Here is a 17,404-nt window from a genome sequence, read left to right as displayed (position 1 = left end):
AATTTAAAAATATTTAACTTTTATTTCACCTGTGTAAAAATTCCCCCTCCCCCCCCTTGGGTAATAAATGAGGAATGACAGGACCACTCAAATAACACCAGTGAGATAAAACTCATGAACCTAGGTTTTCCTTGGATAGGCATGCAGTACCCTTCACCTTTAATATTAGTTAACTTTGTTTAAGGAAGGTTATTAACTGGAGTAATTAAGTGTGAAGCATCAAGTCTCTGTATAGTTATCAGGTGGTTTATCAGTACCATCGGTGATAAAGATGCTAGATTAAAAAGATGATGGTTGTTAGAAAGTACAAAGAAGAAAATGAATTTCAAATCCTAAGTCCCAGATCCACTTTCAAATGTATTCTGTCTTTTTACAATATTTGCTTATATACCATGGAATTGACTTTTATAATTAGTTTGGCTTATAAGTGTAACTCAAAAATTTAAAAAGTCTTCTCATTAGGTATTCACTTATGTAGTTCAATAAGATGTCAGATTTAAACAATAAAAATAAATAGTATATGATAACCAAACAGAAATAGGTTATTGGAGTTCATGCCTCTTCTTGAACTTGTCAGTAACAAAGATTGATGAAAAATCATTTGTTTGCATATTATTTATGCATTAAAGAATACACACAAATAGCAGTCCCTATCTTATTTCAAACTGAACTTCAGCTACTTCTGGAACTGCTTTAGAGCAAGTACTTCTCAAACAGGCAAATCTTATATTCTAAAGTGGTGACTTCAATTATCTGTCTTCAGTCAACTGAGAAAAAGGTAGACAGTAACTTCAACATAAAGTTAAATTAGAATTATTTTGCAATGAGTCTATATTTATCGTGATTGTAACATAGCCAGAATAATTTTGCAAAGACTGATATATGTACATCAAAGAGAAAAAAAATATGTGGTTTATTGTTACAATGCTTTTGAGATATTTGATGATATAGTTGAAAGAATGAACATTAAAATGAAAAAAAAAAAAAAAAAGCAAAACCAGGATGAGAATGCTGATTCCTTTAAAAGCTACAAACTGTTGAATTAGGATCTCTTATAATTACAAAATACATTTGTTCCCATGAGATCTTTTCAGCAAAAACAAAGGGAAGCATTAAATGACAACATATACATTAGTACAAAAAGGCTATTCTCTCAGAAGCACAATTAAGGAAGAAGTGATTGATATTGAGGGTAGTAATGAAATTGACATTAAACTTCTGTGGCCATTTAAAATTCTTTTACATTTAATTTTAAGTGTATGAGTGTTTTTCCTGCACACATGTCTGTGTGCCTGGTGTGTGCATGTGCCAGTGGAGACCAAGAGAGGGCATTCGATCCTTTGAACCAAAGTTACAGATGGTTGTGAGCTGCCATGTGAGTGCTGGGAATCGAACCCAAATCCAGGCATTCTGGAAGAGGAGTGCTCTTTACTGCTAAACCACCCGTTTTTGTTTAAAGCATGTTTTTTCCCAAAAATCATTTTGAATATTGTTTACTACAGAGCTGAATGTTCTGAGACAATTACGTGAGATGAGTATCTGAATATTTAAAACTAAAAGCCTTGACTGTTAAATTTTAGGCATTTTGATGTAATCTTTTAGTTGATTTATATAAATCTTTGTACTTTTCATTTTATTCAAGCTTGTCACTGTGTGATGTATGCTATATTTTAGCATTATATTTGCCATAAGCAATAAAGCCAGGGCACAAAGAAACTTAAATATTGATTTCCCAATTTTTCTTCCTTATTTTACATATTGATTCAAGTTCCCTCTCCCTCCCATCCTCCAATGACCCCCCCAACACCCCCATTCCATTCCCCATATACTCCTCAGGGAGGGTGAGGCCTTCCTGGAGGGATCATAAAAATCTGTCAAATCATTTGAGGGTAGGGCCTAGGTCCTTCCTCCTGTCTCTAGGCTAAGGGAGTATCCCTCCATGAGGAATGTGCTCCTGAAGTCCTTTCATGCACCAGGGATACATCCTGGTTCCATTGTCAGAGGTCCTATGGACTGCCCATGTCTTCTAACTGAGTCCCACGTTCAGAGGGTCTGGGTCAGTCCTATGCTGGTTTTCCAGCTATCAGTCTGGTGTCCATGAGCTCCCCTTTGTTCAGGTCAGCTGTCTCTGTGGGTTTCTTCAGCCTGGTCTGACTTCTTTGCTTATTATTTCTCCCTCTCTGCAGCTTGATTCCAGGAGTTTGGCTCAGTTTAGCTGTGGGTGTCTGCAATCTCCTACACACCAGTATCCAGTTATGCCAGCACCATTTGTTGAAGACGCTTTCCTCTTTCCTTTGTATAATTTTAGCTGTTTTGTCAAAAATCAGATGTTTGAAGACATGTGAGTTAATATCAGGATTTTCAATTCCATTACATTGGTCTATCTGTCTATTTTAGCGCCAGTACCAAGCTATTTTTAGGACTATATATAGGTCTATAGTATAGCTTGAAGTCAGGAATGGTGATGCCTCCTGAAGTTCCTTTATTATACAGGGTTGTTTTTGGCTATCCTGGGTGTTTTGTTTTTTCATATAAAGCTGAGTATTGTCCTTTCAAGGTCTGTGAAGAATTGTTCTGGGATTTTGATGGGGATTGCATTGAATCTATAGATTGCTTTTGGCAAGATTGCCATTTTTACTGTTGTTCCTACCTATCCAAGAGCATGGAAGATCTTTCCATTTTCTGGTATCTACTTTAATTTCTTTCTATAGAGACACAAAATTCTTGCTATATAGGTCTTTCACTTGTTTAGTTAGCATTACCCCAAGATATTTCATGTTGTTTGTGGCTATTGTAAAGGGTGATGTTTCTCTGATTTCTTTCTTAGCCCCTTTATCGTCTATATATAAGAGGGCTACTGATTTTTTTTGAGTTAATCTTGTATCCTGCTACTTTGCTAAGGTGTTTATCAGCTGTAGGAGTTCTCTGGTAGAGTTTTTCAGGTCACTTATGTAAACTATTATATCATCTGCAAATAGTGAAAGTTTGACTTCTTCCTTTCCAATTTGTATCCTCTTGATCTCCTTTTGTTGTCTTATTGCTCTAGCTATAACTTTACGTACAATATTGAAAAGGTATGGAGAGAGTGGACAGTCTTGTCTTGTTTCTGATCTTAGGGGAATTGCATTAAGTTTCTCTCCATTTAGTTTGATGTTAGCTGTTGCCAGTTTTTAACGCAGGTCTTCTCCTTATTTAGTTTTGTTATTAGGAGCCTCATTAATAATTGGTATCATTTTAACATTTAAACTAATAACTTATGATATAACAACATATTAATATCTCTAAATATCATCTTTAAAATGTGCACTATCAATTTCTATATTGTATTTTGCACTACAGCTTTCTTAGACATTTTTGTCTAATAACAACAGAGGAAAGTGATGTACATTTGTATGTGATATGTAATGCAAAGACATCTATAAAACTTTTCACAAAGAAAAAAATGAGGTTTGAAAAATAACAGTTCATTGAAAAAGTTTTTTTTTTTTTTGCTTGTCTTTTTATTCAGGTTTTTGTTTTTACTTTACATACCAATAATTTTCCCTCCTTCCTCTCCTCTTGTTCCCTCCCCCACCTCTCTTTAACCACCCCAGCTCACATCCCACTCCTTCTCCATTTGGATGGGGTAAGGCCTCCCATGGGAATCAACAAAGCATGGCCTATCATGTTGAGGAAAAACCAAGCTCTCACCCTGCTCCCCATCAAGGTTGAATAAACAAGGCATCCCACATAGGGAATAGGTTCCAAAGAGCCAGCTGATGCATCATGGACATGTCCTGGTCTCACTGTTAGGGGCACCACAAAAGATCAAGATACACAACTTTCACCCAGATGCAGAGGGCCTAGGCTGATCCCATGCCAGCTCACTAACTGTTCTTCCAGAATCTGTGAGCTCCCATAAGTTCATGTCAGATGTCTGTGGGTTTTCCCCACCATGATCTTATCTTCTTGCCCTGCTCCTTATGAGAAAATAAATGAGATATCCTGGGTAAACTGGGGATGGAGTGAGGGGAGTAGAGGAGAGCATATGGGGGATGAGAACATGAGTGGTCAGGATGGTCAAGTTGGGGGCAGGACAGAAGGAGAGAGTAATGAAAGAGATATCTTGATAGAGGGGGCCAATATGGGGAGAGGGATAAACCTGGTGCCATGGAAATCCCCAGGAACCCACAAGGATGATCCCAGCCAAGATTCCTAGCAATAGTGGGAAGAGAGCCTGAACTGGCCTCTCCTTGTAATCAGATTGGTGACTGCCCTAATTGTCATCATAGAGTCTTCATGCAGTACCTGATGGAAGCAGATGCTGAGAACCACAGCCAAACACTGGGCAGAGCTCTGTGAATCCAGCTAAACAAAGAGTGGAGGGATTCTATGAAAAAGTTATTTTTAAAGTCATATCTGGTACTTACAGATCTCATAGCTGATTTGGATAACAAGAGGATGAAGAAGGACCAGCCCACAAGAAATTTGCAAACAGTATAAAGTTGCCACAGAAAAAGAAGGCATTGAAACAATTTAACTTGTGTGGTTAAATGTAAGTAGCTGAATCAATATTGCTCCAAGGGGAATGTATAAACAGTTTGAAAAACAGAAGAAAAAGAATGAAAGTGTGTAAGGCACAAGAAAGGTCAAGGGAGAAGGGAGGTGATGGCAAAACAGGGAGTGTCAAATGGTTTTTTTTGACTAACCAAGAATGCTCATAGGGAGCCCTGTGACCAAGACTGATAAGAGACCTTTCAACACTGTGACACATGGATTCCAGTCTATCAATGACAATCTACTAATGTAGAAAGCAATGTACAGCTGTGGGAACCAAGCACTACAAAGCAGCGGTTTTCAAGCTGTGGTCTGTGACTCCTTTGTGGTTCAATGACATTTTCACAGGGGTTGCCTAAGACCTCAAGAAACCGACATTTATAATATTATTCATCACAGTAGCAGAATTACAGTTATGAAGTAGCAACAATAATCCAATGGTTAGGGGTCACCACAACACGAGGAACTGTATTAAAGGAACACAGCATTAGGAAGGTGGAGAACCATTGCTACAAAGGGAAAGAGACACAGCAGTGAAATTCACATGAAGAGTAAAAGAGCAAGAAGCCAACTCAAAAGAAGTTGGGGGAAAGACACAACTTTAAAAGGGGAAATGGACAGGAATATGGGATGATGTCAGAAATATATGAAGTACAATATAAAGGAGCTCTTTGCTCTTCACTGTGGATGGATGGGCCTAGCTGCCAGAGCTCCTGACTATACATCCTGCAATTTTAAGCCAAATAACCCATCCTCCACTATGTTGCTTTCGGTCAGAATATTTTCCATAGGAATGGAAATAAACCTGAAAAAAATTCACGATCAGGTAATTATGCTCTTTAACAGTTATACAAATGAACTGAATACTTGGATTTACACAAAACTTGTCCATGAACTCTGATAGCTGCTTTAGTCATGGACACCAAAACAGGAAAAAAAGTCATAACAAGACTTGTGAGAATCCAAATGCATATTAGTAATTGATATTCTGGAAAATGTAAAACTAGAGAGCGCAAAGATCAGTAGTTGTCAGGAATACATCAGATAAAGGATGAAGAGATGGAGTATACAGGACTCTTAGGGCAGTAAAACTATTGTGTTATAGGACCATAACAATGAATATATGTCACTGGACATTTGTTAAATCCCATAGAGTATAAAACCCACAATTGTGGGCCTTTATGTCAACTATGACCTTTTTGTTTGTTTTGGAGACAAGATAACACAAGCATCAAACTCACAACATTCCTCTGGCCTCAACCTCTCAAGTTCTGTTATTACAGGAGTGAGCCACCTCTTCTGGTTACCCAAGGTCCTTTAATGGTAAGGACCCATCAATGTAGGTTTATCAGCTACAACAAAAATACCTCTCTGGTGTAGGATGTTGACATGAAGCAAACTGTTCCATGGGACAGAAAATATACATGGGCCTCTGTGTTTTTTCAATCAGTTTTGCAGAAGACATAAAATTATTCTACAAAATAGTCAGCTTTTAAAAATTCTACATGGTATACACAGTAATATTTAAATTTTTATTTAAAAAATCAATCATAACTTACTCTGCACTCTAGGCTGGCCTCAGACTCAGAGATCCACCAGCCTCTGCCTCCTGAGTGCTGGGATTAAAGGCATGCTTCACCAACACCCAGATCTTAGCTTTTCTTTTATTCCTTTTCACAAGTTGGAAACTTAGCTGGGTGGGATCTTTCCCTGGGATTTATTTCATTTCTTAATTTGTTCATCTCTTCGAATATAGGACTTAGCTGGTGCTCATTTTCCCCAAATATTTTTTTCTTGCTGAGCTTGTTCCTTTTCATTGTAACTCTCCATCAGTGTTAACACCAATAACCACACAATAGAGTCTATACCAAGCTGTTTTGAGATTTCCTCTGCCATGGAATTAATCCAAAACTCTTCACTTTAACATTGGGCAAACTTTTTGGAAAAGGGCAAAAAGTAGCCAGGTTCTTCACCAAAATACCACAAGAGTGAGTGCTAAGACACATATGAATATTCTTCTCGAAATGCCTTGATCCAGGCACTCACAGTTTGTCAAATCATGCTTAGCGCCCCACAAAAAAAAAAAAAAAAAAAATCAATCATAAAATGGTTATTTTATGTCATTTACGATATTCTGTCTCATTATCTACTGATGTTGAAAGTTTGAATAATGATTATTTACTAACAAAAAATATAAATCATGTTGGTGACACTTGATTACAGTAAGTTTGATTGTCTAGATAGGTTCTTCTTCACTTTCTGATGCCTCTTCTCCATGACATGGGGTATAAAGAAAGGGAGGAAACAAATGAAAAAGAAATGTTGTTGGGCAGTGGTAGATCATGCCTTTAGTCCCAGCACTTGGGAGAAAGAGACAGGTGGATCTCTATTTCTAGGACAGACTAAAAGCCAAAGCTACAGAGAAACCCTGTCTTAAACCCGCCCCCCCCAAAGTCAGAAAGAGAGAACTGGGTATAAAAAAAGGGTAATAAAGACTTGTTACTAAAGAAGAAAGTAAAGAGAAGGTGGAAAGACTGTAAGAGCCTGAGGGTCAGGGAGTTCGCTTCTCCCAGGAATCTTAGAAGCTGTGCCCATGAAGTCTTATTAACATAGCTGCCTAAACATGAGCTCAACAAGGAGGACACCAACAGACATGCTGAAGTGAACATGAAAGCTCACAGGCCTCAACCCTGCATACAGAACTTCAGGCTACCAAGGGTTACTGAGAGGACAAGAAAATGTCTTCCCCAGGGAAGAGCACAGCAATTGGTATCCAATACTAAATGTGTAGTCCTCAAACCATACATACAGGTAATGTTATAGATTGAGCAGCTTGTATTGTGTGTTTATGCGGAGTCTTTTTCCACATAAACAGACACACACAAAGAAAGAGAGAGGGAGAGAGAGAGAGGAAGAGAGAGAGAGAGAGAAGCACAGACAGAAACAGAGACATATAAAGAGTGAGGTATATAACAACAGTAATGAAAAAAAAAAGGCCATAAATTTGAAAGTGAGCCACAAGGGGTATATTGTACGGTTTGGAGGAAAAAAGAGGGGAAGATGATATAATTATAGTATAATCTCAAAAATAAAAGAAATTATTTTTTTTAACAAAGAAAAGAAAGTTGAGAAAATGGGCAATATTAGAGAAGGATTCACTGAAGTTCTTCCAGTTAATCAATGGTCCCATTATATTTTTTGAAGAAGTATAAAAAATGTAATGAGAGAAGTTGGTTATAATAAATTTTAAAATGAAGTGTAAATTTCAAGAATTGTGTATATAACTGGTTGTTTCACCATTTCCAGGTACTGAAGACACCTATAAGGAAACAGAAGGAAAATGTGACTTATTACTAATGTCAGTAGCATCATATCTCCAAGAATTATAGTTATCTGCAGTGGGCTATTGGCCTGTGAAGACAATGAAATAGCAAGAGAACCCTAGCTACATGGTGAAGAAAATAGGCTAGACATCTTAGCAGAGCATCAGGACATAGCTATAGGCTTGATTCTTTACATTCAGAACCGTGCACCAATAGAAGAAAAGTTTAGGAGTCCTATTATGCTACTAAATTAAGATTTAGTGGAAATAATTTCTGTATGTTTTTCTGCACTTAAGCTAAATTTGCTCCCTCAGTATTCTGCTTTTGTGTTTTTTAAGTGACATATTTGTTTCAGACAATGCCATTTCTTATAGGTATTCAAAGGACAAAGGGTTATTTAAGAAATATTTTTACTCGGGGTTTTTAAGACACTTTAAAGAACATTCTTAGATGTGCTTTAAAATAAAATAAAGTAAATAAAAAATAAGAGAGGAATGCTTAAGGAAGAGTTCAGTGTTTTAGATTCTTAGCTGTGCTCATGGCAGCTAAAGCAGAAGAGGGCTAAAGAAAGGAGCCCTTTTGTTAAATTTGGAAGGTGTTTGCATGGAACAAAACTAATTTTTGATAAAAGGTTACTTTTAGCCTATTCCAGTAATCTATAGCCATCCAATCTTACTCATCAGTAGTTTTTCTGGGAGACTGACATGCATAATGTGTGTTGTGTGTGTGTGTGTGTGTGTGTGTGTGAGAGAGAGAGAGAGAGAGAGAGAGAGAGAGAGAGAGAACGAAGCTTTCATGGTTGACACCTTCACTTTTAATTGCTGAGTCATCTTGCTGGCCCTAGTAAGTACTCTTCTGAGATTGGGGACCACTGTTTTCATTCTACTTTTAAAGAAGCTGTCTTAACCTGAAAACATCATTGTGAGAAGATTCCTTGTTACAGACAGATATGAGTATGCCTCAGGAATTGGGCAAGAAAACAGGACATAAGACCTTTTCCTATTATTTGTGTTTTCTATTATGACTCTCTTTCCTTACATGAGTAAAAACAGAGGGTAACCTCTCTATGTCTTTCATACAAACATCTAATACAGATCTTATCCTACCTCTAAATACAGACTGAACAGGCATCTGCTCCATCCTGATCACCAATGTATTTGAAATAAAATTCATGTTTTATTTTACTGCATTTTGTTTCATTTTTCCATCTTTTTGTCAATTCTCTCATTTATAGCATTTATACATTTATAGCTTCCTAAAACCTTTTCTCTCCTTTTTTATTTTTTTCCCTTGAAAGCCTTGTATAATGAAAATCCACCAGTCTTACCCCAAATTCTTATGCACAACAACCTGATTATCAAGCTAGATGACTTACTGGTTTTATACTGTTTTTTTTTTTTTAAGTATTTATCATTCTTTTTTCAACTAACTTTCAATTTCTTTAGAGTGTAAGGCTCTTTTTGTGTTATACAACATCCTCAAAACTAAAAGTTGTTGACTGAATAAATCTATTTCTCTGCTCCACTGCCTCCTGTTACAGGATCACACAACAGAACTAAGGCATACCACTTACTTGTCTGAAATGTGCAATCTGATAGTGACTTACCTTTTCTTCCAGGTGCAACTCTGAAAGTCGAAGATAAGCCACAGGTGCAAATGCATCAGCAGAGTGGATGACTACTTGTGAGGAGTCCCTGCAACACAGACAATTTAGTGTACTTACCAAATCCATACCTTGTGTGATGGGAGATGTCATTATGTATATATATTTCTCATACTGGTTAATGAATAAAGCACTGTTGGCCAATAGGTAAGGAAGACAGAAGGGACTAGGAGGCAAGGAGAAAAGAGAAAGGAAGAAGGAGGAGTCAGCATGGAGAGACCTGATAGACCAGATGCCTGCCCCACTCCCTGGTAAGGAGACCACATGAAAATACATAGATCAACAGAAATGGGTTAATACTTAAGACAGAGCTAGCCGATAAGAAACTAGTACCTGGCCAACAGCATTATATCAAATACAGAGTCTCTGAGTGTTAACTGGGGCTGGCGTGGGACAAGACCAGCGGCAGGCGGAAAAGCCCAACTCCTTACACCTTGTGGGTAATCACTCCTGCTGCTGAGGGAAGAGGCCTGAAACCCTCCAATACTAGGAAACACTGATGCTTTTGCTATGTAAAGGGGCCCACAGTTCATGCTATAATCACAAAGCTCTGAATGATTTGGAGGTCCGAAACTGTTGAATTTCATTTCACAAATGTGCTTGGCATGGGCTAAACATGAAACTTCATTGCTTAGGCTTCAGTTCGCCTTTATTTTTAAGACTCAGTGCTTCATATACAGTCAGTCTAAGTATCCCCCCCCCCCAACACACAAAAGCAAGCTGGTTGGTCGTGGTAGGCTCTGGCTAAACTCTTCACACTGTAGGATCCCTATATCAACACTGCTTGTTGAACCACATACAGGTAACATGGTATGAACTGCTTGCTGCCACCTTCTGGGTACATGTAAATTAATTCAAGTTTTAATAAAGATACCCTGTAAAGAACTTATAAATAACTAATAATATCTGTGAAATTATAATAACTAGTGATTTTTGTTGTTTATTCAGATAACGATTTGCATTTCAACTGAAAATGGGAAAATAGAAATTCTTTATATCTCTTTTAATTTCTCATGAATTACTTCCATTGTGTGTATTAATATTAGCACCTGGGCATTGCAAGATTGGAAAGCTCATCTTTAATTCTCTCTCTTTTAAACCCACTTATTTTCATTTTGTGTGTATGAGTGTTTAGTCTGCATATATGTACCATGTGCATGAATGGTGTCCATAGATCCTAGAAAAAGGCATCAGATCCCCTGTAACTGGAGTTAAAGATGATTTTGAGTCACCATGTGGGTTCTAGGAATTGAACCTGGGTCCTTTGGTAGAGCAGCCCGTGCTCTGAACTGCTGAATCATCTTTCTAGTTCAGTTATTTTGACTCTGAATTCCTTAAATTCAAAATATTTTTCTGATTTTACTTTATTTTAAAGTTTGTATATCTCTATGTAGGTTTGTGCATGTGAGCACAATGCCTGTGCAGGTCTGGAGTTACAGGAAGCTGTGAGCTGCCAGATGTTAGTGCTGGGAACTGAACTTGGATCCTCTGAAAGAGCAACACATGCTCTTAACAGTTAAACTAAGCCATCTGTCCAGAGTTTTACTTCAACTCTTTGCAAATAGCTTAAAACATATTTGAATGAGGTTTTTTTGATTAGAAAGTTATGCAGTGTCAATAGAAAGAACCACAAAATATTTGGGTCCAGAATACTAAATTTTCACAAGAAAATGTTTCATTTGCAAGATGTAAAAAATTAAAACTCTTACATGATGGTTAAAAACACAATATCTATTCATAAATGCTTACCATCAAATATGCACTTTGTATATTTATATAAAATGGCATTAAAAAGACAATATTGGAAGAAAAACAACTTATACAAATTGACCCTTTAAAAAAAATCAGGCTTTTGATAAAAAGGTATAACTAGCTTTAATAGATTACATCAACACAGATGCTCCCAGATAAAATGGGAAGGAAAAACAGCAGAGAAGGAGAAAGTATACAGGAGGAAGGAGAGAACCCACTCCTACAAATTATTCTGATGTCTACACCCATGCTGTGTCATGCTTGTCTTTCCTCTCTCTCTCTCTCTCTCTCTCCCTCCCTCTCTCTCTCTCTCTCTCTCTCTCTCTCTCTCTCTACACACACACACACACACACACACACACACACACACACTGAGACAGAGAGACAGAGAACTAGGAGGGTCAGGAAGAATGGTTCAGTTAAATAAACCTCCTCTGACACCTTTCCTCAATGGCAGAACGAATATTCCTATGTTATCATATGGATCAGATTTGAGTTTCTATAGCTACAAAGAAGATGTTGAACTATTTCTCTGTGTAATGGCTCTGGCTGTCCTGGAACTTGATTTGTAGATCAGGCTAGCCTCAGAACTCATAGACATCCTGCCTCTGCCTCGCAAGTGCTGGGATGAAAGGTGTATAGCACCACTGCCTGGCCAATAGTGTTAGTCTTAATGTCCCAGATTATTCCCTTGCCCATTATTAACTGTTCAAAGAATTCAAGTCTTTTTCTTTTGTTTGTTTTACAGACACAAAGTTTCTCTGTGTAGCCATGGGACTTACTTTAGAGAACAGGCTAGCCTCAAAGTCATAGAAGCATGAGCTTAGGGGAAACAAAATAAAACAAAACAAAAAGAACAGAGGAAATGCTCCCCCAACATTTAAGAGAGGTGTTGCATAGTGAAGAACACAGCTAATAAAGTGATGAGCTAGAGACTAAGTTCCCATTTTTTCATTATACTAATTTTTACGATTTATGGCAGAGGTACCACACTGCTCACCATAAATTGAATCTGATTCAAAACAAAGTTTATATGTAAAAATACCCTCCCCCCCAATAACTGAAGAGAAATGTCTAGTCTCATCATTCTAACTTGTTAAAGCCAAGAAAGAGGAAAAAGAAGACAGAGTTAATGGAACCCACAGGCTACTGATGTGGTAGTTTATCAAACGTAGCCGTAATGAAAGATAAATAATACAGGCAATTCACACTTCAGGAAAGGATAAAAGTGTCAGTGTGTAGGCACCAGTTTTACTGCAGGCCGTAATCAGCAAGTAAACGAAAGTGCAATGTCTAAAAAGTTTACAGCCCTCTATGAAGGCCTCTTCTTGTCAGGTATTGATTTAAGTATTCACACGACTTCCTTGGGATTAAACAAATTGAGTGTTTGTGAACTTAAGGGACATGTTTTATTTCTTGCAACCAAAGCTGCCTCAAGCTAAATGCTGAGTTGCTTCTATCACTTAAATTTAAGAAAAAGGAAGATGCTGAAATGGTATCTTACACAACGATTTTCTTCTTAAATAGAGGGCAATCCAAAGTGAATGTTTCATACTCGCCACCTTCCCCACATACGTGAACACCATACTTTTTAGAAAGCTGAGAATCAGGAAAACAAAAGAAAAATTAAAATGGCATCTTCAAAATACTCATTTATCAGGCTATCCTCCCCTGAAAACAAATGCAGGATACTAATTCTAAAATACATGGTAGGCTATAGAAAATTACCTTTGCTTAAGACATGCCTTTAAAGAGGTCATTTGAAAAATATTTCCATAAAGCACTGTAGTAATTTCAAATCCTGGTTAAAAACTTAGAATGAATGAGAATTTTTATTTACAATGAATAACACTTAAAGATATGATAAATTTTCGCATTGATACTTCCTTTAGATTCAAAGGTAGGGGAGTTAGTATGAGAACGGACAAGGCCTAACCATATACCTCCTGCTCTTTGATTTGGAAGGGGCAGAAATGTTATTGAAAAATTTATCAGACAATTAAAACTAAACATTTTCTTAGGACTATAAACAAAAAGAAAGCATATACATTATATAAGAGGCTGTTATTTTAATGACTATTATAGGGTACTAAAAACCAGTGAACTTCCAAATCTGTAAAAGGTCTTTAAAAAGTCCTTAAGTCTTAATAAGGTTCAGTTTACAAAGTTATCTAATAAAATCTAAAGTTAAAAGCAAGCAAACAATGCAAAACAAAACAAAAATCTCCAAAACAACAAATAAAACCCTTTGTATTATTTGTTTGAACTAAGAGCTGTTATGTGATGATGATCTTGACGTTGAGAGTGAAAACGCTTTGTTGATACACAATGGACTACAATGTTGAGGCCACTTGCACAGGCTGTCATTGATACTGATCTTCCAGATTCTCTGTGGAAGCTTTGTCAACACAGTTCCACAGCTCCCTGATTCAGAATGGAGTAGCTTTTCATGCACATAAGTACCACAAGTCTAAATCCTTTTCAGCTCAGAGGAGAGATTCTTTTTCCTACTATCAATAATGTAGTTGCTTCCTAAGTCTTCAGCTTTCCTTGCTGGTTACAAGCGTATTTGAGAATTTTTGTAGTTGTGTACTATTCTGACTGTGTGGCTTCAATTTGGATCTATGAACATTCTACTTCTCACAATGAGAGTCAGAAGTAATGTGAATGGCACTGTGTGGTATTTTGAATGTAACCGGCCCCCATAACATCATAAGGAGTGGCACTATTAGGAGGGGTGTCTTTCTTGGAGTGGGTATGGCCTTGTTGGAGGAAGTATGTCACTTTAGGGGTGGGTTTTGAGGTTTCCTAAGCTCAGGATACTGCCCAGTGTCTCAGTTGACTTCCTGTTGCCTGAAAAAATGTAGGACTCAGATACTACTCTAGCATTGCACACTGCCATACTCCCTGACATAATGATAATGGATGGAACCTCTGAAACTGTAAACAAGCCACCCCAATTAACTATTGCCTTTAATAGAGTTGCTGTGGTCATGATGTCTCATCACAGCAATAAAAACCCTAAGGAAGACACACTGCAAAGCAGGGAGAGTGTGCGAAGGAGAATGGGATAGTATATTCTATAAGGGCTCTAAAGGGTAAGATGGATAAAGTTTTGCCTGGGTTATAAAGCAGAGACTCTGCAAGGCCAAATTATAAGGGGTAGTCCTTATAGGGCCAGATAATAGGACAAGACTGCTTTGTCATACTAAACTAAATTAAATTAATATTTTTTCTGCAATAAAAACCAACAATAACAAGATGTGGATTTATTTGTTCTGCACTTGGTTTTCTACAGATTTTCCAACAACTCCCACCATGGACCTTCTAATTTCACTTTTATGACTTAGTGGCCAGTCTATGTGAAGATTATATATGATTAATAGTTAGCTTTTCTCTACTGGAAAATGCCTCATTGAAAACTCTTTTTTGTTTTTATAATACAAAGAGTAACTGAAGTGTTAAAGTCTGTGTGGCTGTTACACCCTACGGAAATGGTCCTGTTAGTCCCCTGTAAACATAAACTGCTATGTTAACTCCACATTTACTTTTAAGAGGCAAACCATGGCATCTGTATATGACCTTCAATATCCTTCACTTACACAAAATATTATTAATATTTACTTATCCTATCAATCATCTCTTCAACAAACACCTATTGAGTAGCCTTGAGAGAGGAAAAAGATAAAAACAAGACAATGTCTTCAGATCTTGAAATTCATACTATAGTAACACTAAATAATGATCAAACAGTGATATCAACCAATATTTAGAACCTCCTTCCCTCCTCTATTATTAATTTACCAGTATGGAAATACAGGTTTCCAGTCATGAAATTTGGTAAAAAGCCCCAGTGGTCTCTAAGGCTGACAAATCAATAAGTATTATTACTGAATCCTGGTATTTCTGTTGCTTCTCTAAGTTCAATTAGGTTCATGAGTGAGTTACAAATGTCAGCTATAAGGCTCTTGGTAACATGGCAGCATCTTCTTCATAAATATCTTCTTTGTTCAGGGAATTGGCACTCTATAAAACACAAGACTCTTGGAATACAAAAGCAATAAATATATATTGTACAGAAAATGTTACTTTCCTGAAGTTTTCCTAAGCTTAGGAACCAAAAGTATACATTCCGGAGAAATGTTCATGTAGTATATATCTAATTTACTTTTCTAGGACTTGTAAATCATTTTTATACTGTACACAGTAAGCAACACCTGTTCTCTGGGTCTGGCTGTATCTTAAAAACTGGGGTCATCATATATTATACTTAATTCTTCCTTGATAAGATTCTGTCAGCATTACTGCAAGGAAAACACCAAATGATTTCTTTCTTTAGGTTAGCTTCATGCTGAAATTTTGTTACTCTTTTCTATCTCTTTTTAAGATTTATTTTTTTCTTTCTTTACATTCTTTCACATTAAATATGAATAAAACAATGTTTTAGCTCCTCACACCCCAATTCCCTAGCTACCAACAATGGAAAAGAGACGTGAAATACTAGTGTAGAGCTTAACTCTGTGCTTTTGTTGTACATGCAGGCTGATTTTTCAAAGTTCATCAATTCATTTACTGACTCAACAGCTCTAGGTCAGAACTTCGTAGCTGCAGATTCTAGGTCAGAACTTCGTAGCTGCAGATTCTATGATGGATACTAGAAGTATGGCAGTGAACAACGAAGAGAATGTATGACCATGAACACGGTAGAGAATGCACCCCATCTTCCATTTTAAGGCCCTGAGGAACACTTTTCACCTCAACTCTCAAATCCTAGCTCCTCTCTTGCTTTCTATATTCACCTTCCTGATTTTCCCAACACGTTATAACCTTACTAATTTTCCTTAATACTATATGTACAATCTTCTTCAACTAAAACCTTAGGTGTCCAGTCATTGCCTACTCTGTAAAAATGAACTATTTTACCCATAACCAAAGGTTTTCAGCATTTTGTCCCATCCTACACATGAATATGTAGCCATTGGAGTGATCAGCAATTTTGGAAAGACCCTGATTGACTTGAGAAAATTAAAAGGAAAATTTTGTAAAGTAAAATTTGAAGTAATGAACATAAGTCCTAAATGAGTTTCATTCTCTTCTACAGATAATCAGTCTTACCAGGCCATAGCACCTTATCTTGCTCTAAAACTTACTTCTGTATTTCAATTCCATGTTATCTCTGGAATGTAGAATTTTTTCATGTGTGGCTTTTTATGCCACCTGACTTTATGGTTTTTCATTTTCTGGACACTCGCACATGCCCTCTGAATATTGTATCACACATAGTATTCTACAGTCAACTGCCCTCCTGCTATGGTTCAGATGTGAGCATGCCCCGTAAGAAAAGTCTGATTGGTATGCACTGACAAGTTCAGTTTGAACCAGAAACAAATTGCCCCTGTCTGTCAAGGATAAGAAAGAGAAGTTACTGTTGTTTTTCATTCTACTCTAGGGAAGAAAATACAAATTTCCCATTTCTGGAGATCTAATCCAGGGAATAATCAATGTTTTTCTTATTAGCTATTGAATATGTGATACCACTATTTTTCTCCTTTCTCACATTTAATCATTTGGGGAGTTAAGTTATAAGAAAATTACAGAGAGCAGATGGCCAGTAAGATGGACACATTTGCTATTTGTCTGCACTTTGCTTGGTTAGGAAATAAGTTGTTTTTAATAAGAAGTAATTTTCATTGCATAAAAGCATGTTTAATGTTTCATAGATATCTAAATAATACTCTCCTCTAAATGAGTTATGGGCAGAGGAGAACATTGGTTTGCCATATAATTATTAGAATAAGCTTTTGAAAAAACTTTTGGAGCAGCAGATGTGGTTGATTCGGGCCATTCCTGGCTTATAGAAATACTTGGGAACCTCAGCACTTTAAAAATGAATTCCCAACATATGAAAAGGGAATGACTTAACAAAAATTTGTTTTGGGGGGTATGCCTAAGTAATATGCACATTCACAATAGTGTTACTTGTATATGAATAATTACAGAAAAAGTAAGGAGTTCATAATCTCCATGTTTAAATTTTTATCCCCTTAACAGACAATATTAACTATAAAATTTTCTTATTAAATCATGATGGTTTATTTTAAAATAAATCCCACTTATCTGCTATTCATTC

The 17,404-nt window shown here is 36.8% G+C and overlaps 1 protein-coding gene across 1 annotated transcript in view; it reads right to left on the bottom strand.

Moving 5' to 3' along the window:
• Nucleotides 1-7,739: 7,739 nt before the first annotated feature.
• The window catches only part of Dph6 (diphthamine biosynthesis 6), a 111,306-nt gene continuing 101,641 nt past the window's right edge, over nucleotides 7,740-17,404 (bottom strand). Inside the window, exons 7-9 of the mRNA XM_051183772.1 lie at nucleotides 12,779-12,873; nucleotides 9,466-9,553; nucleotides 7,740-7,855 (exon numbers count right to left, since the gene is read on the bottom strand). Coding sequence (XP_051039729.1) covers nucleotides 7,802-7,855; nucleotides 9,466-9,553; nucleotides 12,779-12,873 — 237 coding nt within the window. The 3' untranslated portion in view covers nucleotides 7,740-7,801. The remainder of the gene's footprint in view (nucleotides 7,856-9,465; nucleotides 9,554-12,778; nucleotides 12,874-17,404) is intronic.

Source organism: Phodopus roborovskii, unplaced genomic scaffold, assembly GCF_943737965.1.
Source record: "Phodopus roborovskii unplaced genomic scaffold, PHOROB, whole genome shotgun sequence".
Lineage (NCBI taxonomy): Eukaryota > Metazoa > Chordata > Mammalia > Rodentia > Cricetidae > Phodopus > Phodopus roborovskii.
The sequence above is the reverse complement of the archived record's forward strand: the minus strand, read 5'-3'. Positions and strand labels throughout refer to the sequence as shown.